Source organism: Stegastes partitus, unplaced genomic scaffold (genome assembly GCF_000690725.1).
Source record: "Stegastes partitus isolate 25-593 unplaced genomic scaffold, Stegastes_partitus-1.0.2 Scaffold1932, whole genome shotgun sequence".
Lineage (NCBI taxonomy): Eukaryota > Metazoa > Chordata > Actinopteri > Pomacentridae > Stegastes > Stegastes partitus.
Window position 1 is genome coordinate 6,469 of NW_007579663.1, and position 17,251 is coordinate 23,719.

The following is a 17,251-nucleotide window of genomic DNA, read 5'->3' on the forward strand; positions in this document are numbered from 1 at the left end:
TTACTAATGATACAGGATGACAGCATTTCTAAATAGAAGCAATATCTCAGATGGTATATTTCACATTTAATATTAACAGATGTTTATGTAACAAACAAAATATGTCAAATCAATGCACTGAGGAATAAAAAAAACAAAACAAAAAGAAAAAAACAGCTGATATGTTGCATGATTCGTGAGGCTTTTTCAGAGTCCGTGGTTCAATACGAGATGTCTGGACCCAAAGTACAGCAGTAACACACACACTTCAACATCTGCACACGTGATGCTGAGCACATTAGTCAGATCACAGAGGAGGAGAAACATGTGAGGAGTTTACTTCCAAAAAACGCTACATGTATCCAGCACATCGAGTCATTTAGAGGATTATAATCTGTACAGTATCGTTGTTTATACAGGCAAGGACGTCATTTACTTTACACGTTGTTATTCTAAAAGTACTACAGCTGAGAGCCGCAATGGTCGGTCGATTGATCGATTAGGCGAATGGCAAAAAATAAAATGGCAAATTTTTTTGAAGCAAAAATGCCAAACGTTCTCTGATTCCGGCTTCTCAGATGTGACAATTTCAATATCTCCACATTTTACGCTGTTAGTCATACAAAATAGGCAAATTAACGTGGCCTCTGAGAAAATGCAATTACCATTTTTTTAAAAACTATTTTTCACCACTCAAAAGACTAAACGATTAATCGAGGAAGTGTTAGTTGCAGCCCGACTACAGTTTGGTTTAAATGTGCCAATAGTCATTTTCTAAGCATTTTGTGTCAGCTTTTTGACAGTAGATAGCTCATTTTGGAACAAAAATCTTCACTTGACATCACGTAAACATCTCGTCAGTGGCACTAGAACGGTATGTTCAGGAACAACATCACAGTTATAGAGGATCGGGGGGGTTCATATCGACAAAACGTCTCACAGTAGGAGTGCAGATCCTGACTTCCCACGTCACGTCAGAACCCCGCACGCCGAAACAACACAGATCAACAGTCGTACTCTGAGGCGAAATTTGCGAATATGGATACAGGTGAGATATCCGGCACGACATTCATAAGTATACAGTATATATAGAGGTGAAGAGGAGGCAGAGACAGAAGAGAGAGAGAGAAACAGAGCGAGGAGAGAGGGAAGGGCAGAGAGAGATGTCAGTCTTGAGTGGGCAGAAGAAACCGGTGTTCAGCGAGCGAGAAGAAGGTGGGGAGGAGGGGAGTGTGATGCCTTCACTGAGGAAGCGCTTTCAGGATGGCGTTCACCTCCTCTGCCACGGCTGTCAGCGCAAACTCAAACTGCTCCTGAGGAGGAGGAGGAGGAGGAGGAAGAAGAGGAGGAGGGAAGGATGCAGGGAAGAGAAAAGGAAGGATAAAAAGTTTTAGTGTGTGTCCAAGTGTGTAACAACTCAGGTTTTCAGCATGATTGACAGGTGCCGCCTCCGCCTCTCCCTCCATATCTCCTGACCCTGCCTGGGATGAGCTCGGCCACAGGCTCGAGGTGAAGGTGAACCACTCTGTGAGCCTTCAGCTTGAAGTGCACGCGTAGCCGGCACGGCCATCGATCCAGCCAGGTGTGTCTTAAAATGGAGCTTTTGAGTCAAGCTGTCTCTCAGGTTTTTCTCTGTACGTGTGTGTGTGTGTGTGTGTATTTATTTGTGAAACCGATTCATAGTTTTCCCGGAGGAGCCCAAAAGGGGCTGATTGATGTTTGCCCCATGGACCCTGGTGTTTTTATATTCCTCTCCTCTCCCCAGGCTGCAGGCCACAGGGTCCTCTCACAGAGAAAAGGTACGTAGGAGTTTGGAGGGAACAGTCTTTAGATGTGTCAACACACAGCCTGCCATAGTCTGGCCCGAGGATAGGCTCAATCAATACAGAGGAGTCACTGGTGGCCGTGCTTCTCGCTTTGCAGTGGAGATTATCTGGAGTGTTGATGTTTTTCTATTTTTACGCATCTACTGAAGTTAAGACGGGGCCAGAAAATATGTAAGTACATCCGTCTTTATCTCCACCGCAGTTATGTGCGCCTATATCTAATCCCAAGTTGAGTTTAAAGTTGTGCGTAGTGGGAAAAAGATACTTTTAAAAATGAGGGGTTTTGTGCATGAAGCGCTGTTCACGTTCACGCCACTGGGGGGAGATCAATCTCTGCTCGACGGATCGGAGATGAGCGTTAGGAAGGAAGAAAAACGGTCACACATGTTGTAATTACTGCACGTTGATGTCTGTCAAAAGCAGTAAGCAGAAAAAGGGGTGGAAATTATTGTCCTTTTTTTTCCTTTATCCTAGAATAAAGTGGCGACATCATGAAGGGTAGAAAAGATAACTGGTTGTCCAATCCTTGAAACTTAACTCTAAATTTCATACCTCATTACAGTCTAATTTCTGTGCAGGCCCAGCATGGAGCCCAGCAAAGTGGAATCAACAATATTCCAATATAATTTCACTTAGACAAGAAAACGAGAGAGTGCTTGAAAAGCTCTTTTAGGTTGAGCAGAGCAGGGCTGTAAAAGTAGCATTAATGAACCATCGAGGAACACTGGAGTCTGTTAGCTTCCATAAATATTATCACCCACCGCTGCATGAGGTTTGCCTTTATTATTATTATTATTAGTATTCCTCCCAATTACAAGAGAGAAACAAAAGAGACTTCCTACCTGTTATTTGCATTAGCGGATAAGAGGAAATGCCTTAAAGTATTCTCCGAAATGGTGTGAGATGGAGGCCCTGCTGAGACTTAAGAATGCAGGTAGTAGCCTTGATCAGACACAAGTGTGATGGCTACATTATGAGAAAAGATTATCTTATACAGCATTTTTGACGACTGGTTAATCGTCATTTACTGAAGCAAAAATGCAATAAACACGAGCCTATTCCAGCCTCTTAAATTTGAAATAAAGTGCTTCTCTTTGTTTGATTTCATTGCAAATTGAATCTCTTTTGGTTTTGGACATTTGGGCTTCAGGCTCTGACGTTTCATCGACTTAATCGGTTATTTGCGGAAAGATCTGCCAACCAGTGATGAAAAATAATCATTAATTGCAGTCTTTTATGTATAGAAATGAACATAAAATCCTATAATGCTGCCGTTCCCAAACACGAAATAATTCAGCGAGAGATCATGGTCATTCTCTTTCGGTGTCTTGTGATAAATGTGGAACACTGAGTTATTATCTTGCGAGACAATGTTTTTCTAATCCTGAAGCAGTTATCAATTACACCATCATTTCCCCTGATCCTGTGCACATAAAGTAGACAATCGTCTGTTTGAATGACTGCAACCTCCTCCCCCCCCACCTCCCCGTTTCTCCCCTCCTCCCTCTCTGCTCCCCCATTCTCTTCCCTTCTCCCCCACCTCTCTAACTCAAAGCCGGGGACCTTACCTTTGTCTGGACCATGCCAGCTCTCTGGTCTCTCAAGTGCTCCAGGGTAGCGGCAATATCAATCTCTTTAGCACCTGCAACAGACCGAAAATTGGACTGAGTTCAAAGCAGCGGAGTAATCCAGCTCACATCTGTCAATCTCTCTTTATGCTGGGCTCCCTTTGGAACAGCGCAGCGATTGAAAATTATTACATTCATCCCTCGAAAGACTTGGACAAGAGCCACAGACTGTTTCTCGATAAAATATGCAAAAGGATATTTTTTTTTTGGGGGGGGGTATGGGAAATGTGTAGTAATGCGTTAAAAACAAAATAATAATAAAAAAAAACACTCCACTCTGGCTCTTCTGTGAGAATCTCGTCCAAAAAAAAAAAAATAGCTTTAGATTATGTCTAACTAGAAAGTCCACTCAGAGCATTTTGATACATCTGAGGGAGCGCGCATGTATCTGAGCATCAACAAACGCTAATTAAAATGATTTATAGCCGCTCTGCAGCAGTCATTCTGATGATTAACCTATGCAACAGTTGCTCGCCTTCAACAGTGATCAGCTGCTGTTGAGTCTGTGATGTTAATCTGGAAATCTTCTTCTGCTTTCAGATTTATGGATTGCAAGCAGCACGCCGGAGCTCATTTGAGAAAAACCGACAGGGAGCGATGTGGAGAGGAAACCCAAGGAGAGAGCGAGAAAGAGAAAGAGCCCCTGAACTCTCAAGATGTTTTTCAAAGTGAGGCGAAGAAAGGAAGCAAAGGAGATAGAGTGTGAATGTACGTATGTGTGTGGGTGAGAGAGAGAGAGAGAGAGAGAGAGAGAGAGAGAAAGCGGGATTTAATGCAGCCGGACTTAGTGCTCAAAGTACTCCAGTGCTCCGACAAGACTTTCATGTCTTAGACGGGCTGGATTCCAAAGTTAAGCTGAAGAGAGGCTCTCTGACCGAAGAAAAAAGCTTCGGAGAGTGAGATTATGTACATTTTATACATTTGGTTTTAGAGCAGGAAACAGAAGGTTATAAAGAAACCAAATGGAGCCTTTCATCACCGTGGACAACAGCGTCACTGATCTACATGAACTCCATCAGGCCGGGTCAGTCTTATTACTGTTTTACAGACAACGAAAGCAGCAGAGGCCCGGCTAACCCGCTCTGATGAGGCTGGATCTCAGGAGGAGGGCATGCTGGGAGCTGGGGCTAAAGGTCAGGGGGGGTCAGGGGTCAGAGGGCAGAGGGCAGGATAAGCTATGGAGGGCTTTAAGGTGATGTAATGCGGCCTTTGGAGGAACCCAGCTCCGGCGCCACAATGGGTGTTCATAAGTTGGATATCTCAAAAGAATTGAGAGGGCAAATTGAACTGATCAGTTTGTTTATTCATGCAGACTGACGGGATTTTTCTCAAGTCAACTCCTGCTTTGTTGGGATTCAGAGAAAAACACAAAGTTTTCTTTGTCACAGCAGCCTAAGATTTAGAAACAAATCTATCTCCAAGCTCCGTAATGATACAACCGAGGCCACGGAGATCATTTTCCTGTGGTTTTATATTTACTTTGATTTGTATTTTAGCTTCCATAATGGCGCCAAGTTGCTGTGATTTGTGACCAACCAGCACGACTCCAAATTGCAGAAGTGTAAATGCACCGTGGATTTCTGACATACTGGAGATATTCACAATTTAGTTCATATTAGTGCAAAAAAAAAAAAAAAATGTCAGCAATTTTCAGGGTGAAATTGGAGTTGCAAACTATGGACTGTTAAGAATAAATCAAATCAAATAACCACAATGTTCCCATTAAATATTAAATATTGATTCAAATCACTGAAGCAAATAGAAAATTTTGATTTTTTTTTTTTTCAAATGTATTTTCCCTTTAAACATTTCATTTCCATGCATGTGCTATCTAAATTCATGTTGCAGGTCAATACGGTGTGAAGGTAACTTAAATAGATAATTACTAATGTGGGTAGAGGGTTCTTTTTTTTTTTTTTTTAAATTTCCCCTCTCTCTGTTCTCTCTTTGTTCTGCTCTCTCCACTCCTAGCGGCTCCCCTCCATGTCTGCCTCTGTCTTCGCTGCCTTTCCAGGCCTCAGAGAAGTCACCCTCTAATGCATCCCCAAGACCCTCTGTGGAAAATGAGAGGCTTTAGCGTTGCCAGGGCAACACTTGAACGCAAGCAGAAAGAGTGAAAGGGAAGCCATTGATCGTTACCTTTAGCCATCCTATTGAGGACCATGTCAATCAGAATGTAAGTCCCACTCCTGCCAGCTCCATCACTGCAGAGAGTCAGAGAGAGAGAGATCATTAAGGTGGCAGAGTGAGATGCTTTAATCTCAGAGTGTTTTTCTTATAAGGAAACAAATTGCTCATTTACATCTGCATCTGCTGAGAGACTGTCGAGTATATTTAAACACAAATTAGTCTTTGCATACAGATGCACACGCCTCCATTTGCGTACAACATGATATTACAGACGGAATACTTAAGAAGCACAAATCAATAAGAAAAATTTTAACATTCTAATGAAAATACCTCAGCAGATCTGAATATTTGATGTTCCAATAAGTGTGATTATGTTAAACCTTTGCACACGAGTGCATGTGTGGTCTGGAGACTTGCTCGGCTATTGGAGAGAGGGGAATGGTTTCTAAGGCACACTGGGGACAAAGGCTTTTAAATGCATGCACCTCAGGAGCAGAGGAGAGGTTGAGAGGCCAGGGGCGGTTCGAGAACAGCTTTTGGAGAGCCTTGCTTTTCCATTACTCCAGAGATAGCCCTATGAAAAGCCTCCCTTTGTGCCCGCCGGCCATTCAACGGCTCTGCATGTTAATTGCAAACAAGGCGTGGACATCTCTCTAATAAAGGCAAGGCCAATAAAACAGGAGAGCGGCCTGAGCACCACAGCTTCATTAATCCACTGCTAGGCACTCAGTCCATGCAGCTCCCTCAGAGGGAAAGCGGGCTTACTGGCCCCATGCATGACTTAACAGGATGTGACTATTAAAAGTGGTCAGTCAGATACCTGGTGTTTAATACAAACCAATCAAGGCCAGTTAACTAACTCCACCAAATGGGAAATGGAAGTGTCTTTGGCTGGGCATCTCTGTGCCACGCTATTTACATAAGAACACAGTCAGTGGAATAAACAGCAGCTCCAGTGGACCCAGATAGAGTAAATGGATTGAGCGGGTTTAAATAAACAGCCTCTCCCCTCCAACACATAAGCCACGACAAACACTCTCTATCCCAATTCAGCAGGGTCAGCCACTGTCACAAGGTGCAAATAGTTATACTTGCCTGCAGTGAACAATTATCGGGCAAGATCGACCCCGGTAGCACTTGTTAACCTTTCTGAAATAAAAAAAAAAAAAAAAGAGAAAACTTAATGTCATTGCAAGCTTGGATTAAAGTCGAATGCACAGGCTGCTGAATGTTATATTCTGGAAACAGGAGCGATTCCTTTATGCTGAATAATAACGGCGATAATTAAAACAAATGTGACTCATGAGGGACTTCTGCACCGTGCTTCTGGATGAAATTAATGGCGGCAATAATCAAAGGAGCAAACACAATTCTGAGAGATGCTGCCTGCTGTCAATCAATCACTTTAATTTGAGCACAGAGAGAGAAATCCGTGTCGCACCACGTAAATAAATTGAGCATCATTTCGAACAGCATTATTGTGACATGTGGGTGATGGATGTGGTGGTGTGATGTTGTGATTGCCGACCGCCGACGCATTAACCCCAGCCAATTATGAATGTTATACACCACAGGCACGGTGAAGGCCAACAAGCCTTTTCACACCCCGCTGTTGCCATGGAAACTGACTACACTGAGAGCTTCCGCGTCTCTCCATCTCCCCTCGTTTTTCACCTTTCAATGACAAAATGAAAAAATAAATATCTCATCATATCTGTAGTTTGTCTAGTCTTATGTTCACTAATGTTTATAATTATTAGAAATACACAAACAAAGCTGTACATTTGCCAACAGTATTAATAATAATACATATTTATATAAATACTTCATATTAAATCTTGCCAGCTTGGGCAATGTTTTCTTAGTTCTCTCATTTGTATGTTGCATTTGTGATGTTTTCTATGTATTTTCACCTTAATTACTACAATTGTTAACAGCATTATCCACGTGTACTGGAATCTCAAAGCACAGGTGTCCTCGGTTTGAAGCCATTAAGAGCTTTGCCATTTCTTTTTGTCATGATCAAGGTCTTAGTGTAAGAAAGATCATTAAAATGCATGCAGTCAACATTAAACGTGATAAATCTTGTTGGATTTCAAGCCATGCAAAGATTATTCTGAAGGAAGAGTGTTTTATTTTTTTTATATTTTCCTGGCATTCGGCATTCATTTTGTTAAATTCAGAACATGTCCTTAGTCAGACAGCAGACTGTCTGACTGGGATGATTCAAGTTCATTTGAAAGCCAGAGGAAGGAGCTGTTATCTTGTAATATTTTAAGCAGTCCAGTAATTATTCTAGAGTAAGAATGTTGTCTTTTTTATGATTTTAAGGAATAATGTATTCATTTTTCTGTGCTTGCATCACATTTAATTACACTAAATGTATATTTTTCCAATTTCGAAGTTGTTAGATGTCAAAAATGTGAGTAATATCAGACCATGCCCTTAGTCGGACACTAAACAGAGATGGTTGGAGTTCCCATGCAGGCCAGAGGAAGGAGTTGTTGTTGTCTTGTAACATTTTAAGTAATCCAGTACTTATTCTGTGATGAAGATGCTCCTCTTTTTAAAATTGTAATGTATTTTCTGTTCATTTTTACATCAAATTTCATTGTACTGAATGCATATTTTTCAAAATCTGAGATAGTCAAAAATATGAGTAAATTCAGAACGTGTCCTTAGTCAGACAGCATACAGAGATGGTTGGAGTTCCCATGCAAGCCAGAGGAAGGAGCAGTGAGAGGAGGAGGAGGACGAGGAGGAGGAGGAAGAGGAGGAGGAGGAGGGAGACAGAGAGTCAGGAGTGAGAGAAAGACAGTTTGTGCACAGGCCTGGCTGAGGAGACACAGTTTCCAATGATCACTTTTGTGACTATGCAACTGGGCTCATATTACTAGCTGCAACATCACAAAAATGACACTGGCAACCGCAAAATACCGAGTTGGCCGAAACCGTGAAACCGTGAGTGTACAGTAGATTGTGCGGATCTGCGACCTCTGAATCCCTTAATCAGAGAGCTTTAGATTCCCAATAACCTACAGCAGCATTAATGGAGGTAAATCATGGCAGCTAGCGGAGATCTCAACAGCAGGGTAAACAGAATATATGTAATCAAAGCACGGCTACACACCAGTATGACAAATAAATAGAACTGACTGCAAGCTACATCCAGCTTAATTTGAAAAGAGGAGCACCAACTCTGTCAGAAAGGGAGGACATGATAACACTACACATTCGCTCTTTTTTTTTTTCTTCTTCTTCTCTCATCTGCATGATAAACCAGAGGGACACACTTCCATCCACAAATCAGATGCATCTATTCTCATTTGGAGGGCTTTTCCTATCCCTCCTGGGTTTTCCCAGAGGAGCTATTGCTGCTCTTCTGCCAGAACACATTATATGAAGAACAGAGTGAGGTTATTCAGTCACTAGCTTTCCCCCTCTCACATGTTTTTAGTGAGACAGCTCTCATTTAATTGGGTGTTTGAATTAGGTGGGTTCTTTTTTATTTTTTTCTTTCTTTTCTTCCCAAGCCAAGCCAGGCAGTGCGGGGCTGTTAATTTGCTGCATCACATGTGCTGGAGGGAGGTGAGGGAAATAGGCCCAGGATGAAAGGGATAGCACAGAAACACAGTCCTTATTAGAACAACCATTCTCTAGGACACCAAAAGGCAGAGGGGGCAAAAGGGAGACGGACCGGAGAGGCGCTGACAGAATACAGAATATAAGGGAAGGTGATTAAGAACAAGCTCAGGATAAAGGCCAGATGTAAAGGTGGAAATCTGTCTGAAAATCTGCCGCAGTGTTTCTGAGGGGCGACCGGCAGGAGCTCCTCTCTACCTGCGGAAGTCTAGCAGGGTCCTGGCCGAGTTGGGGATCCCGCGGTCCATCCAGGACAGGAAGTGGAACTGGGTGACGGTGCGGGTCTCGTTGGTCTGCAGGTTCTTCAGGTAGAAGCTCCGCACCAGGAAGTCCTCACACCAGATGTGCTCAGACACAAGATTGACCTAAACAGAAAGAAAAACGTGTAAAAGATGAAGTAGAGTTTGTGAAATAAAGGGCTGGTTGACCCAAACTACAAAAACATATTCCTCTAAAGTGGTTTCTTGCCATGCAGATAGTATATTTTAAGATTCGAGAGAGCAACAGGCGGAAGAAGGACATTCTCTTTTGAGCAAATATCAGTTGACAGCACATGCAATCTTTTAGGACGAGAGTTTTCATTGAACTCAATGTAGAAAAGGTTTTAAGAAGTGTCACAGAAATCACATACATGCTGAGAGTTTGTGTGCTTTCCTGTATTAAACTAGACTCATTTCGCATTAAAATAAGATGGAACTTAGCTTGATAGCAAAGACTGTGAGAAGACTGTGTTCATTTTGTTACAAGCCATCTAAGAGATGAACATACATACGTTTCTGACCTTCCAGCATCAAGCCAACAATACTATTATATGCAAGCACAATGGAGCAAGATGCAGTCTTATAGTGAGAATAGCATCAGCACAGTGCTCAGATGTTTCTCATTTGAGTTTTTATTTCATATGGAGAGCTTTTTCGTCCAGTTTTTTTTCTTTCCCCCCAATTCTCAATGTCAGTATTATATTTTAACCTTGTCACCCTTTCAGCAGGGCAACCTTTTAAACCAACTTATACCACAGAGTTTGAAGATAATGGTCCTCAGCCGCTATCCCAATAAAATTGGAAAGAAATGAACTCGGTAGGAAAAAAAACATTTTAAAGAAAACTCTAAAGCAACATGTTTTCACAGAAACAGCGTCCTTGTTACTCAGCAGCTTTACAGAGACGGTTTCACTCTGCAGAAAGTGGCTCCGCTGAAAGCTGCTCACAGTGAGGTCTGTAAATTATGGACATTGCTTCTGGATAGACATGTTTCAGCTGAATTTTTTAAATGTCATTTTGCAACGCTGTGAGCACTACAAACGACACCCACTTCATCTTCCTCGTATTGTTGTGGAGACAGATTTCTCGAAAACCTCAGCACATAAAATCCAAACCTATTAGCATGACTAGACACCACCCGCAGTAAGAAAATATGTATTTTTTTTTTGTAATCCAGATGTAAATTTCACAGCCTCCGGGCTTTGTAACTTCTGTTGTACATCTTTCTGACGTACCTCGTATATGTGGTAGACATCAGATCCCTCGTCGGGCCAGTAGTGGTGACACTGCTTCACTCCGTTTTCAGACAGGGGCGTCAGCATCACGATGACAACGCAGCCGCTCTCCCACACCATCTACACACCGGAAAGCAGACGTCACGTATCCGTCCAGCACAAGAAAACCTTCCCGTATGCGTCCGTGTGACATCCCAACAGCACTAATATGTCGCTGAACTGTGCCAGTAGGTGCAGCATATTGCACATTAGCATTACACGGCAGCCTTGTATTAGGGTGAAATTGATTTCTTAATCTTCATCCAGGAAGTATGAATAAATGTCACCTCTCTGTGTGTGACAAATGATAAATGTTGGGTGGAGCAGCAGGAGGGCGCGTCATGTGTCGCCCTCTCCCAGTCGTCTGAGGAAGATCACAACATCTACTGCGCTGCTGCCGCTGCTCCATTTCATCTTATCACAATCTAATGTGTCCTTGGGAAAAAAAAATACAGGCCTCACGGCAGCCATTAGGAAAATGAGGAGGAAACGCGGGTTTTATGATTGCTATAAAAACACAATGGCCTTGACTATACACTAATCACAAGCTTCTGTGATCCAGCCCAGTGGACACATTACACGCCAACTGTGCCAATTGTGCCAGGATGTGATGAGATTAGGCAAGGTGATAATGTGAGAGAATATTATCCATTTAGTCTTGTACAATTTAGCAGATATTTGCAGGTGATGAGGTAAAAGTGCATTCTTATGTTCCATCTCCAGCTTGTAAAAACCATGTCATATTTTTAGAACGTGACTAACAATTTCATCTTATAATTTGCACAGATGAAAACAAACCAAAATAAGAAAAGCCCTGAAATGACCCCAGTTGTGCTCTGTGAACTCATGCAAACTGGCTTTTTTTTTTTTTTTTGCACTGAATTTTAAGAAGAAGCAAGCAGGAGGGCCCAGCAGAGCTAAGGTAATAGCCAGGGAGGGAGGGAGGGAGGGGAGATGGATGGAGGAGTGAAGGATGAAGGGATGGAGGAATGAGGAGTGGAGGATTAGAGCAGAGCCGCCTTTCAGAGCACTGCCTGAGGCCGGTGTGGATTAGATAGGACAGAGCAAAAAGATTTGCCTCCTGCACGGTCCATTTGCATGAGAGTGCCAGTGTTTACCCTGTTTGTTTACTTTTAATGGGGTAAAAGAGTATGTTTTTTTTTCCCTCCTCCTGCCACAATCCAAGGTTAACCATACTGAATAATGAATGGCTACCAGAAACAGAACTGATGTTCAGTGTGTCAGTCAATCTGTTTCTAATTTTCTATTATTTTCTGCTTAATTGGGAAAGATTTAGAGCTGAGTTCATGTCTAAATAGCCCATTTCATTAGATAATGGATATGCATTTATTCACCTGGTGCATAAAAAAATGGCAAACAAACCAACAAATAACCAAAATGATAATTATCAACTGTTTCATTTGAGGTACTTTGAAATTTACAAATTAGGTACAGCAAACCGTGCTCCTTTTTTTCCCCTTTTTGAGTTTATGTGTCAATTAATGTACAATTTTCAGATAACAGCGACTGAGGTTTAATTAATTTGAACACCACATGAGGACAAAACATGCAAGCAGATTTGTTTTTTTGAGGCAAAAACTGATTTACAACAACTATTCTTTTGGTGTACACAACTAGACCAGACTAAACTTGGCTGCATCGCCCTTCTGAAGTCACAAGCAGCCTCGAACGTCTGTGCAAACACCAAGTCAGCACTATCGTAATGATTCAAAATGAGTATCCGTTCAGCGCAAGATGCAGAGTGCAGAGTGCAGGGCCAGCTGGTCTGCCAGGATTTATGCTTCACACTTCTATATCCTGGTCACGGCTAGCTGGAGTTACTTCACCATATGGAGGTGATGGGCCCACTAATTACTACAGTGCTGTCCTATTAACACATAAGAATGCCATTTGGCATCCATGCATCATTTAAGGCACACTTCCACACAAGTTGACATGTTTTACAATAGCCTATATCCAGTGATTGATGGCAGGTTCCTCTGACATTTATGGACAAGGGAACGAATGCAAATAGCTTTGAGGAAAAAAATGCAAATATGAGCAAATATCAGCATTATTATGAATAACATTTGACTTCCTGGGGGTGTTTATGGCTAGAATTCTGTCTAAAACGAAAAGCTGCAGGTCTGTTGTGCACATTTAGCTACTGACACTGCTTTATTGATGAGTAGGAACAACAGCAGCACCATTAGTTCTATTCCCAGTTTGTTCCACTCGTGTATTAGCATTACATTTGAGTCACAGAGCGAAGCATTTTCCTAAAAATATACAAGCCTCCTTTGTTTCGCCTCTATTTGAGGGATAATCACGCTGTGCTGGAATCGCAGTCCCCATAATTCTTTAGAGGATGTAAACATGATGTTAATGTCGCCGTGGATTAAGTGAGCTGAGTCGTAGTAGTGACTATGGGCTACAATTTGAGCTGTTTTACGGCCTCTATTTATTTACATTTGGGCAAAATAGCTCCATTAAATGTATGTTAAATTAGCTATTAGCAGTTCCTGTTTGCAGTGTACTCAAGTTTGAGCAAATAACTATCAATGGATCATTTCGATACTAAAGAAAATGTGATTCTGCTGCAAGTTCTGGGGTTAATGACTTTCAAATGTTTTTATGTGATCCTTGGTTAGTACAAGTCACACCAAATGCAAAAATATATGTGTGTGTGTTCAGACACCTCTAACTTCTGCTTCATCCACCATAGTAATCCATACACTCCTTTCCTGGACTAAGAACAGGACATGAAAAACACACGCCACATGGTGAAGCAAATGAAGCCATCGGGACAGACGGGCGGTTCGTCCAAGCTCTTAACGCCGTCGAAACAAAACGCTAAAAGATGAAAGATGGGCGGCGAATGAGTTTTACCTGCCAGAAGTCTGCCACGGTGGAAGCAAGCGGGCCCTGCGAGGCGATGTAAGTAGGGTTGCGAGGGTCATGGTCCATCTGGGAGAGAGGGAACAGAGTGTGACACAGTGTTTGGGTGGAGACTGGTGGATGAAAACATATTGTCTGGTTAAGACTTCCATCAAAGCCTCCATCTGGATGCAGGAACGAAAAGGGATCAGCAGCTATTGAGGAAAACACTTCCATTTTCTTCCTCTCTCTCATTCCCCCTCCAAAAACCCCGTCTTATTCAGGATGGGACTATTTTTGTGGGTCTGATTAGAGTAAACTGGGACATGGAAGAAGCTACACACTGTTTGTGGGTGAATGCTACACGGCGCTACACTGGATGCTGAACACATATTTAGAGGATGTGCGCCGCTCGGTTGAAAATCAGTCTCTTCAAACGTCATATTTGCATACGCAGACAGCAGGAGACCTTGGACTTTGCTGTATTTTCACTTTATCTTGTGAATATGGAGCAAACAGGCACCTCTAGCGTTGGTGTTGATGTCTCTTTTTAAAAGATATCATGGCTTTATGATGTTTTTGTGCTGGTTTCTAGTGGAAAATCTAACTCGCAACTCTTTAACATGCAAAATTAACACTTCACAACTCAACCTGCCCATTCTGTGTCACCATTTTTCACTCCTGCTGTATTTCATTGCTGTCAGGATCTTCTACAATGTCTTTATACCAACATACTACTCCTTCAAAGACCTCATGAAATGGCTCTGAGAACTCAATTTCTTCACGCTTTGACGTGTTTCTGCATGAAACATGATACCGCGGTGGGACTTTAAAGCCTGGAGGCGGCTGACACGAGGGAGCTGAAGGTTGAGGTGGGACGTAATGACATGGGGGACCTGATTTGAGGGATGTGATTGAGGTTTGATTGAGTAGGCGTTGGCTGAGGTTGGCCCCCCAAAATCAATGATCGCATTTTATTGAATGAATTTTTATGCACTCCCTCTGGTGCGAGATGCATCAGTGGAAAAATGTTGACATATTATGAAGGGAAAGAAACGTATTGATGCATTATAATGACAAACGGTGGTGTACTGCTGTAGGTACAGGGGTTCTTTTAATATATTAAATGGTAGATGTATGGAATATAGTCTTACATGAGAAAAATGTGGTAGTATTTTTTATATAATTAAGGTGTGATTGATTCATTTCTTCTTTTTCACCAATGGAGGTTTTTTTTTTTTTTGTAGCACTGCCCGTAATCGTAACTGAGAGTTAAGAGGAAGCGAAGAACCACAACACAAAGTCACAGGGTCGTACTTAATGGCTTTTTCATTTTTACAAACTTGTTTTTTTTTAATGCTAAGGAACAACTTGTCAAGGACACTCTACATGGCCTTAAAAGTTAAAGATCTAGTTTTTCATTTCACTTCTTTGTGTATTTCTTAAACTCATTCGTCTCGCTCATGGACCTTGACACTCACCCTTAAAAGGAAAATAATTATGGCACATTTTCTTCATGGCTTTTAACATTACCATAATACTTTTCTCTCCTCATGTTTTAATATCCTGAACAACAGGGATTAATTCTTAATGCTTTGAATGGCCGATAAAAACCAAAACGTACAACTTTAGTTAAAAATGTTTCAATAGAAGTCGTTTTTTTGCTATTTATCTCATGTCTGTTTGGGGTAAATTTTCATTTTGGTGGATTAAAAGTGACAAATAGTTTTTTTTTGTACTCTTTTTAATCCACTTCCAGACAGTAATGTAATTACAAGTCAGCCTTAACAGAAGCAGAGTATTGTTGGTTCTTAAAGGGTTCATGTTCAGGAGACACTTGGTGTTAAACATCATCCTTGGTTCTGAAAATTATTGTATTTTTTTAGTTTTTGGGACGTACTTAAGTTCATTTGTGATTTATAGTCATATTATCTGAACTGAGTGGGTAATCTTTGAGATGTCAGGTAGGATGTCAATATTAATTCTGGGTTTTTGTAACAAAATGATCATTGGGAAGCAGAAGTGAAGCCTGAGTGACAGAAATTGCTCTGTCAGTACACCAACACAAGGCCTGTCTGAAATCTGAAAATTTGACTGCCTTTCTTCTAAAGAAATTTCACAAAAGGACACATAAATGAAGGAAACACTGTGTTCATTACCTAGTGCTATACTTCAATTAGCCATAACTGTGTTATTCAGTTTTTCTCTTCATCAATCCTGGATGAAATTCTTCACGTGGGTTCGGTTTTTTTCCTTTTTTTTTTTTTTTTCAAAAAAAGAGAAAATCTCCCCCACAGAAATGAAAGGGTGATGCGGAATGCTAGCGCTTCCACTCCGTTTAGCCAATCTCAAGGACACAGACATGCTGTAGCTGTGTGCTGACATCCCTGCATGAATACTAAAGCGCAAACATGAAAGAGTAGTCCTGCGTTTCAGCTGTCCTCCCCTTGCCATTGTGGGAAGAAGATAGACTACAACAAAAAGATGCAAAGAAGTGCTCTTTGGTTTGAAGTAAAATAGCTTGTACTAAAATAGCTCACACACATATCTGCTCCGGGAGAAGCGACTCAACTTTCAACACCTTGCTGTAGTGCCTTGATCCTTTGTTTATTTAAGATAGAGAAGCTTGGAAGCTAAATGCCGGCTTGAGCTCATCCCAGATAGTTTGAAAAAACAAAGGCGTGGGGAACAGGTGGGAAACGCACACACAGCCTCCGTTTAAAGGCCAGACGAGACAAAGACGAGCGGGCTTTGACCACATGTTGTGTCGCCGTGCGTTCCCGCCAACCGTTCCTCCCGTTAACGACGCCGTGCATCTGGGCGCGCCTGCATCGTTTGTGGTCAAGCGTTTACCATTATCGGAGCTTTCTCCCCGCGCGCACGTCACCCGTGAGCTCGGATCGCGACGTGCCTTTGCCTCCCTGACCCCGAATTCCCAGAAAGAAGCGACAGATTATTTACTCGTAGGCCACTGCCCCTGAAGCTAATGAGGAGGAAGAAGCCGCATTGACAGACATAATTATCACAGTTTTGCTGGGCTCAGCCAGGGGTCCCTTTTGTGGTGTAATTACTGTCCTTTCATCCACACACCACTGCATCCGCCATTACTTCACCCATCTTCAACATCCGCTCCTATTTCTTTTCTTCTTTTTTTTTTTTTTCCCAACCTCACCAAAAACAGTCTTGGATTCTCTTTTTAAAAAAATCTGATTTGTCGCTAACTTGTTTCCCTGATTAACTTTATTATAATATTATTCTATAAGATGGCAAATGTCGCACTACAGCGGTGTTTAAATAAGCTAAAAACCTCTCTGAATATGCCATTAGAGAAAATGGAGGAATAAATAGAGCATCTAAAAGTCTCCATTGTTTGTTTCTGAAGAGTAATAGGCTTTTAGTGCAGCTGTGTGTGCCCTCCTCATCTATCTCCTCGGAAATTTTGGCACTGTATTTGAAATGCATAGTTTCCTGTTCCCTTTGATGGAATCCCTTTTCAGCAGCCTCAGGGGTAATCATGACTGGCAATGTTTTGGGGGAAAAAATACAGGAAAAAAAAAATAACCTTAGTCCTCTCCAACACTGAGGTCTTTCTGGATTTGTGGGGGATACATTTGTTTAGTCAAAAAAAAAAAAAA

The 17,251-nt window shown here is 41.8% G+C and overlaps 1 protein-coding gene across 1 annotated transcript in view; it reads right to left on the reverse strand.

Moving 5' to 3' along the window:
• Positions 1 to 1,220: 1,220 nt before the first annotated feature.
• LOC103373229 (receptor-type tyrosine-protein phosphatase N2-like) overlaps positions 1,221 to 17,251 on the reverse strand; it is a gene marked incomplete at its 5' end in the record, with an annotated part of 98,136 nt that continues 82,105 nt past the window's right edge. Inside the window, 7 exons of the mRNA XM_008303072.1 lie at positions 1,221 to 1,292; positions 3,374 to 3,447; positions 5,573 to 5,637; positions 6,659 to 6,712; positions 9,404 to 9,570; positions 10,701 to 10,820; positions 13,629 to 13,706. Coding sequence (XP_008301294.1) covers positions 1,221 to 1,292; positions 3,374 to 3,447; positions 5,573 to 5,637; positions 6,659 to 6,712; positions 9,404 to 9,570; positions 10,701 to 10,820; positions 13,629 to 13,706 — 630 coding nt within the window. The remainder of the gene's footprint in view (positions 1,293 to 3,373; positions 3,448 to 5,572; positions 5,638 to 6,658; positions 6,713 to 9,403; positions 9,571 to 10,700; positions 10,821 to 13,628; positions 13,707 to 17,251) is intronic.